At 39.3% G+C, this 8399-nt stretch overlaps 1 protein-coding gene across 1 annotated transcript; it reads left to right on the top strand.

Moving 5' to 3' along the window:
* The first annotated feature begins 4137 nt into the window (after nt 1–4137).
* LOC147505716 (uncharacterized) lies at nt 4138–4584 on the top strand. The gene has a single exon (XM_086605610.1). The coding sequence runs from the start codon at nt 4138–4140 to the stop codon at nt 4582–4584; it is 447 nt and encodes a 148-aa protein (XP_086461736.1).
* Nucleotides 4585–8399: the final 3815 nt, after the last annotated feature.

Below are 8399 nucleotides of genomic sequence, written 5' to 3'. Positions count from 1 at the left end.
CGTGTCTCAAGGATTAACACTCCCTTAGGCCTATAAATACCACCTACTTTAACTACTTGAGACCCGATTCTTCTCTCCCCTTAAAATCAAGAGAGGATACGTAGGCAGCTCGCTCATTAGCGAACTCGGTCTCTCCAAAACCCAAACCCATCTTCCTCTCTTCCATTGTAAGTAAAGGAAAACCAAAACCTACCTTTACAGGGTCATCCAACATTTTACTGTTTATATGAGGATTCCTTAACTAGCCGCAGTTCACTAGTTTAGCACAGTTCTCACAAGTTCAGAAGCACCAAGCTGAAGGCTTGATAATATTTTGTTTAAGGAGCGTTTTCCCCATTTGGTATCCCAGATCTTTTTTCCACCTCGCTAGCTAGCTATCGTGTGAAGGAAGGAAAGGATTAAGCCCTCGATGACTTCCATTTGTTCTATAATGAAGCACACATTAGATCGTTTGAAGTCCTAATTATTCTAATCATAGAATAATGTCGAATTCATGCATGCCCAAGCCCAACCAAAAGCTTACTTTAACCTGTTAGGCAGGAGATTAGTATTTAAATGTTCATGGACAAATATCTTCGGTCTGCAGTCACTTTCATAGTAATGCTATCTCAATATTTAGTGACTTTTAAACGATTTATCTTTTGCATTTACTGTTCACTCATTATATATTAATCAAAGAAGTTTGTCGAGATGGAACAGGAAATAAAGAGAGAAAGTGAAACATGAGAATAAAATCACTTGAAATCTCTTACGATGTTGATGCTTAAATAAAAAAATTAAGTTCAGCTAGTCAGCAAGACATATGTTAATGATAGATATAAGAAAGAAATAGCAACGGAGAGATGGACGTGAAAAAACATGACACCAAAATTTTATTCTTTTTTTATTTAATAGAAATAAAATATTGTGAAGGGGGGAGAAGAAAAAAAAAACGGGGGGTTTTTTTTTGTGGAAAAAGGAAATGTTCAATTTTATTCCTTTTTTTTATTTGTTTGGTTTTATCTTTTAGATGTATATCTGGAGCGTTAGATTCAACAAGATCTAATGGTTGGTTTGGTATGTCAAGATGGTATGTCAAAATAATATATCAAGAAATTGGTCCCCAGGTCCATTTTCGAGTGAAAATAACTCTCACAACCGTTTTTTTTTTAAATCACTCTCAAGGACAATTTTCAGGTGAAAATAATCCTAAAAACCAATTTTCGAGTGAAAATAACCCATAAGGACAAATAACCCGGATTTGAAATAAATATTTTTCGATTTTACCCTTTATGTCGTTTTGCTATGAATAATATAATGGCGTTCATACCTTATATTGATATATGAACAATGATTCTTCATATCCAAATAGGTGAAGCATTACCTCATACAATATATTAATGTATGAACAATGATTGTACATAACTTATGTTGAGGTATCAACAATGATTGTTCATACTCAATAAGTGTTCTTCTTGATCATACATTATGTTGAGGTATGAGCGGTTATCATACTTCAAATAAGTATGAACAATGATTGTTCTTATTGTTCATACCCCAAATAGGTATGAACAATGATTGGCATATGAACACTCAATAGCTCATGTTAAGGTATTAACAACCCAAATAGGTATGAACAATGATTATTCATACTTCCAATAGGTATGTACATTATGTTGAGGCATACCCCAAATAGGTATGAACAATGATTGTTCATATGAACAATGAGTGTTCATAGCTTATGTTAAGGTATGAATTGAACAACCCAAATAGGTATGAACAATGATTGTTCATACTTCCAATAGGTGTTCTTATTGATCATACATTATATTGAGGTATGAACAATACCATATACACCGGGTCGTTTCGGTTAGGCCGGGCCGTTTATTATTTCGCGTTAGAGGTATACTTGACTATTTATCTACCCGAGCCATTTTTAATTTTGCGTTAAGGGTATGCTTAAACTTTCATCTACCCCGTCTTTGTGAGTGATTAAAAAAAAAGTTGGTTAAGAGAGTTATTTTTTCCTCCAATCTGTTCTGGAGAGTCACTCTCTGTATATATATACTACACCAGAACAACCATTTTGTAACAGAGGCAATTTCATGTTGGTAACAGTTATTACCGTTACTAATGAAGTAACATAAATATCCGTTACTTATGGGAACACTTGAAATTCTAACTTTGGTTTCCCCTCATCTCGACTAAACCTAAATTATTCTCTTTTCCAAAGAGGCCAGAAAGACTATAGACCCATGGTGATAGATGAGGTGGTAGAATCCGGGGTGTAGAAGATCATTGGTAGGATGAGCCTGATGCAAGATACGCGGCGAATTTGCATGGTACAAGATCATTCCGCGAACTCGTAGGAATGTTGTAGAGACACTCACACGTGGGGAAAGGGAGACCGAGAGATGAGGGGACAGGTGGATGACTAAGATGAAAGGAGACGGGGGTATAAAGAGAAAAAGAGAGAAAGAGACCAAAAATCCATTAGAAAGGAGAAAGTGAGAAGAGAGTGAAGAGTAAGAGAAATGTGATACTACATTTGGCACCATCTGTGGGGAACGAGAAAACAAAAGGCAATGGAGAGATAGAAACAATAGTAAAAAAAATGAAGGGGTAGACCAAAGAAGGTAGTAGTGCAGAAGTCAGACGAGAAGTTGGCGAGTGATGAAGGGGGAGATCGAGGAGAGAAAACAACATCGGGTTTGGCATCAGAGGAGACACGGCTGATGCAAGAAGAGATCATGAGGTTGAGAGAGGAGAATGATGCATGCACTCAGAAGAGAAAGAAAAAATAGGGTAGGAAAAGCAAGGGGTCGGATAATGAAGAAGAAAGGCCAGATCTGGTAAAAAACCTGGTGACCGGCCTCATAATGGAACAAGTTAAGGAGATGATGACCAACGATCGTGAGGCATATCTTCAGCAGACGAGGGTTCAAGTAAGAGCGGCTAGCCAAGTGGTGGCTGGTCTAAACCATAACCCGCTGGCCGACACCATTTGGGCCTCGGAGGTTCCGAAGCGTTTCAATCAGCCCCGATTCAAAAGATAAAACGGCAAAGGAGATCCCGCGGATCACATTCACCATTTTCGGCAGTAAATGCCTTTGTGGCAAGAAGCTCGATTTGATGGGCTGTGGTGCATGATGTTCCCGACCGGTCCCGAAGAAGGTCGTCCGGTTGGTACTACCGGTTGCCGTCAAGGAGCATAAATAGTTTTCAAGAGTTAGAGTAGGTGTTCATAGACCATTTCATATATAAAAAAAAGGCGGGTGGCAGACATCGCGACATTGTTCAACGTTAAGCAGAGATATGCAGAATTAGTGAGGAACTTATTGTGTCGATTCAAGGCCGAAACATTGAAGGTGGAGAACATTGATGAAAGGACTGCGGTTAAAAGAGGTCTATATCCAAGAATGGGAGTACATCAGTCCGTGGCTAAGAATGAGATCGCGACCTTGCACGATTTGTATCCCCATATAGAAAAGTACATAAGGTATGAGGATACAATGCATAAGGATCCCAGAAGGTCGGGGAAGGCAGTACTATCCTTAGAAAAAAGCGAAGATCACTGGAAAACTGAAACATTAGAGAGGGGAAATAGTGCGTATCGCAGGTACTCATTGCGACCCAAAAGAGGTAGAGAGGGAGTTTATTCCATACCGCGAGTTGGAATGGACACCACTGAACAAGCCACTGAGTGAGATCTTGCCTTTGATCAAAAGTCTTTAGGGTTATGAGGGACCGCGAAGCACACCAATGGAGATGCCGAGTAAACCATATTGTGCATATCACCAGATATGGAATCAAGACACTAATGATTGCTACGCATTGAAATGGTTGATTCAGAGGCTGATAGAGAAGGGAATGCTGAGAGAGTTTATAATGGGAGCTCAGAAAGATGAGCAGGTATTGGTTCAGGGTAGGACACTATGGGAACAATCAATGTGATTTTCAGCGGAGAGGTTTTGAGTCACAATGCCCATAAAGAGAAAATAAGGCAAATCGCGAGTATTCAGCAGGTCAACGAGGTAATAGGATCCTCGTGGCCAAGTTCATGGTCAGTGGATGGAAGGGATCGAATTGTATTCACCAACGCAGACCTCAAAGCTGTCGATTCCCCCCCATGAAGACGCGTTAGTCATTATAGTAGCGATGGGTAAGTACATGGTAAAGAGGGTGTTAATTGATTGCGGTAGTGCAGTAGACTTGTTGTTGAGAGAGGCCATCGAGGAAATGAAGATCGATGCAAAACATCTGAAACCTTCATGGACCAACTTGTATGGATTCAATGGAAGTACGACTGAGCCCATGGGAGAACTCTTGCTACCCGTGACAATGGGTTCTGTGACTGTATTCACCCGGTTCATGGTGGTGGATTCAAACTCACAGTATAATGCAATTCTGGGGAGGCGTTGGATACATGAGATGAAAGCAATACCGTCGACGTATTATCAAGTGATTCGATTCCCCACCGCGATGGGAATGTATGAAGTCCGCGGTGACCAAGTGGCGGCTAAGAATAGCCATCAGGAGACGGTGAAAGGTATGGTCCGTGACACACAAGGAGAGGCTTCAGACGTAGGGAAGATGTCCACATAACAACTACAGAGTGCCGCCATGGAAGAGGAGGCGGAGCCTTCGATGGGGCTGAAGAGCCTCGATGAGATCGAAATAGTGAACTTGGGGATAGGGGATGAAGAAAATTTTGCATCAATAGGGTCCAACTTACCAGATGGAATGGAAGAGTAAGCTTGTACAGTTTTTGTCAGAGAATAAAGATGTCTTTGCATGGGTAATTGAGGATATCAAAGGGTTAGATCCAAGTTTTGCATGTCACCACTTACACATGAATGCAGATGCAAAGCCTGTGAGGCAAAATATGAGAAGCATTAGGCTGAAGTATGCGGAGGGGATTCATGAGGAGGTTGCAAGACTAAAAGGGGCGAGAATAATAAGGGCGGTAGAATTCACAGACTGGCTATCCAACATCGTCGCGGTGCCAAAGAAAAATGGCAAGGTACATATGTGTGTCGATTTCACATATGTCAACCCTAGAGTGTCATAAAGATAGTTATCCCATGTCATGAAAGTAGATTAGTTAGTGGATAGAATAGCAGGATTCAAAATATTTTCTTTCATGGACGCATCTATGGGATATAACCAGTCGCGATGTATGGACGGATCGGGGATAAGACAACCTTCGTGGTGGAAGGTGGTACATATTGTTACACGAGGATGCTTTTTGGCTTAAAGAACGCTGGGGCCACTTTCCAGCGATTGGGGGAAAAGATGTTTGAGGGCAAGATTTGAAAAGGAATCGAAATCTACATTAATGACATGGTGGAAAATAGCATGTTTGAGGAAGAACACCTAGAAGGTCTGAGGGAGACATTTAGCGTACTGCGGATGCATAATCTGAATCTTAATCCAGATAAGTGCACGTTTGGGGTGACTGAAGTTGTAGTTGTGGTGTGTATCTTCAAAATATTAGAAGTGAGGTTCACCATAGATTGTTTGGAGTTAAATGATTGGGAGTTTTAGAAGAAAGGAAGGTAGTTTCTTTTTAGGACTTGTTTAGTTTCTAGTTGAATGAAGAACATTGAAAGTTTAAGTTGTTTTGAAGATTAAAATAACATGAACTTGAAAGAAAGGATTGAAATGAAAGATTGGAACAAAGAACAACAATAAAGAAGATTAATCGATTGAATAACAAAGCAAATAACAAGATTGAAATGAAGAATAATAAAGTAAAATGACTTGAATGAAAAAAGACTAGAAAAATAAATCCTACATGACACTAGATTAAATCTAGGTGCATTCTCTCTCCCTAATTTTTAGTTTATATACCCCTACTTTATGCTTTTGATTGATTTGCCCTTCTCTATTACATTTGAGACACCTCATCCTTTACTTTATGCTTTTGCTTTTTCCTTTTGCTTTTTGATTTCTTCTTGATCTAGATTTTAGAGAATGCCATATTTTGTGCTAAGGACCTCCATCTCTGGTCTTCTGAGTTGAGGGCTTTGACCTTTGACCTTGACCTTTGACTTTGATTTTGACTTTTTTAGCACTTTTTCATAGTAGCTTCTGGTCTTCATAATAAGCGTGATTAAGGCTCATTTTGGTGCTAAGATGCAGCTTTTATGATAAGTGGTCTGAATTTCTCTGTACCTGAAAAAGGCAATAAAAGCTATGAGTTGTCTTTTCATTAAACGTAAGAAGGGTTGTAATGCAGCATTATAAGGATAATAAAGCGCACATTTGGGAGCTGATCAGTGACCACCGAGAAGTTTCCGGGTTACATTGTTACTCACCGTGGAATAGAGGCAAATCCCAAACAAATAAGATCCTTGGTAAAAATGTCATCCCCTCAAAACGTCAAAGAGGTACAACGACTAGCGGGAAGGGTCGCGACATTAAACATATTCATTTTTAATTCTTTAAATAAGTGTAGACCGTTGTATAGATTACTGAGGAGTACACTAGATTTCTTATGGACTGCGGAATGTGAGAATGCGTTTCAGTAACTGAAGAGTTACTTGGGCAAGGCTCTTTTGTTGTCACGACCAGAGTAGGGGGAGAAATTGTATCTGTATCTGGGGGTCATAGAGTATGTGGTTAGCTCAGTCCTCGTCCGAGTTGTTGATAGAATAGAAAAGCCAGTGTATTTTCAGAGCAAAACTTTGTTGGATGCAGATACCCGATACAATAGAATTGAGAAGTACGCTTTGGCGCTGATCTTCTCGGCCCTAAAGTTGAAACCATACTTCGAATCACATTCGGTAGTGGTGGTAACGAATCTACCCCTCAAACAAGCGTTAAAGGTAGAGAAGTCTGGGAGAATGCTAAAATGGGTCGTGATGCTTAGCTCTTATGAAATCAATATCAAGTCGGGGACGATGGTAGAAAAAGCCCAAGCTATGGCAAAGTTTTTGGCGAATTCGCAAAAGATCCCGTGGGGAAGAGATGGTCATGGAGTCGAACATGATATAGATCAGGATCATCTAGACCCATGGGATAAAATCGAGGAACAGATGGAGAGTGTTCGTGGATGGATCTGCTACAGATGCATGCAGCAGAATAGGTGTCGTGTTGGTCACCCCTGATAATACAAGAATGGAACAAACAATGAAACTTGGGTTCGTGGCATCGAATAATGAATTAGAATATGAGGTTGTGATAGTGGGATTGAGAATGGCGGAGGATTTGGGAATAGATGAGTTGACGATATACTCGGACTCAAATTTAGTAGTGTGCCAAGCAAACGGAGGATTCGTGGCTCGATGCCACGAATGGTGAAATATTAGAAGGTTTTGCGCAAAAATGCTGCGAAGTTTGTAAAGATCAAGTTCATACACTTGGGTCGTGGCAAAAACTAACACGCAGACGCCTTAGCTTAAGTAGCAGTGGCGATCCCAAGATCCGAGGAAAGAACAATAAAAGTAGGGAGGTTGGAGAAACCAAACACCGAGGAGTCGGAATGGGTATTCCAAACCGCAGAGATGGAAGGGGGATGGATAGACCTTATCAATCACTTTTTATCCGGGAGAGAGGTGACTGATAAAAAAGAGAAGCGAAGGTTGGAACAGACTTCCCAGAGGTATGATAATACTAAAAACAGGTGTTTACTCCTACTTATGCTAAAAAGACAAGGAAGAAGTAAACTATGATTTTAGACTTTTGTTATCAAATTCTATTCTCGATTATCATATAATAAAACTGGAGTCAGAATTCGTTCCACTCCTAATCTCTTAGAACATAACTAATTCTACTAGTGATTATCAATTCAACAATATGAGAGTAATGATTCTAAATATAACTAATATGGTAATAACTATGAGTGAATATTATTCTAAATTAAACTATGACTGAAATATTTGTGATGTGAATATGAAAAAGAAATTAGGTAGATTTGCAATCCACCTTGATTAATCCCTAACATGCTAGTATGGAGTTTGTTGCAACCCTAATCTTTATGTTTTCACACAAGGTTCAACATAAAGGTTTGGTCTTTTTATCCCTAATTATTCATGACATCTCTAACCAACTAATAATTAACATGAGAGGAAGTTGAAACTCATTCTCATGGTGAATGAACCACCCTCTAGAATTGAAGCTCTTTAATACAACTATTCTATACTAACACATCAAGTTTTCATCAAAGCTTCAATCAAACCTCTCTAATGGAGGTTTAGCTATGGTTTATTAGACTATCATGGAAATAATAATAAGAAGAAGAAAACGAAATTTAAAGGAATACATGTATTGAAAAATAACTTGAATTGTATTAATGGTGGTTAGGCTAATAAAACATAAACTAGGTTTAAAACTAAAAAGAAAACTAAATTATTATCTAATGGGAGAGAGAGTTAGAGTTTTGCCTTAGTCCTCTTTATATAGGAGAGGGCTAGGTT

Source organism: Coptis chinensis, chromosome 4 (assembly GCF_015680905.1).
Source record: "Coptis chinensis isolate HL-2020 chromosome 4, ASM1568090v1, whole genome shotgun sequence".
In the NCBI taxonomy this organism is placed as follows: Eukaryota; Viridiplantae; Streptophyta; class Magnoliopsida; order Ranunculales; family Ranunculaceae; genus Coptis; species Coptis chinensis.
The sequence above is the reverse complement of the archived record's forward strand: the minus strand, read 5'-3'. Positions and strand labels throughout refer to the sequence as shown.

Coding starts and splice junctions, on each gene's coding strand:
- LOC147505716 (XM_086605610.1), top strand. CDS start 4,138: ATGGGTAAGTACATGGTAAAGAGGGTGTTAATTGATTGCGGTAGTGCA.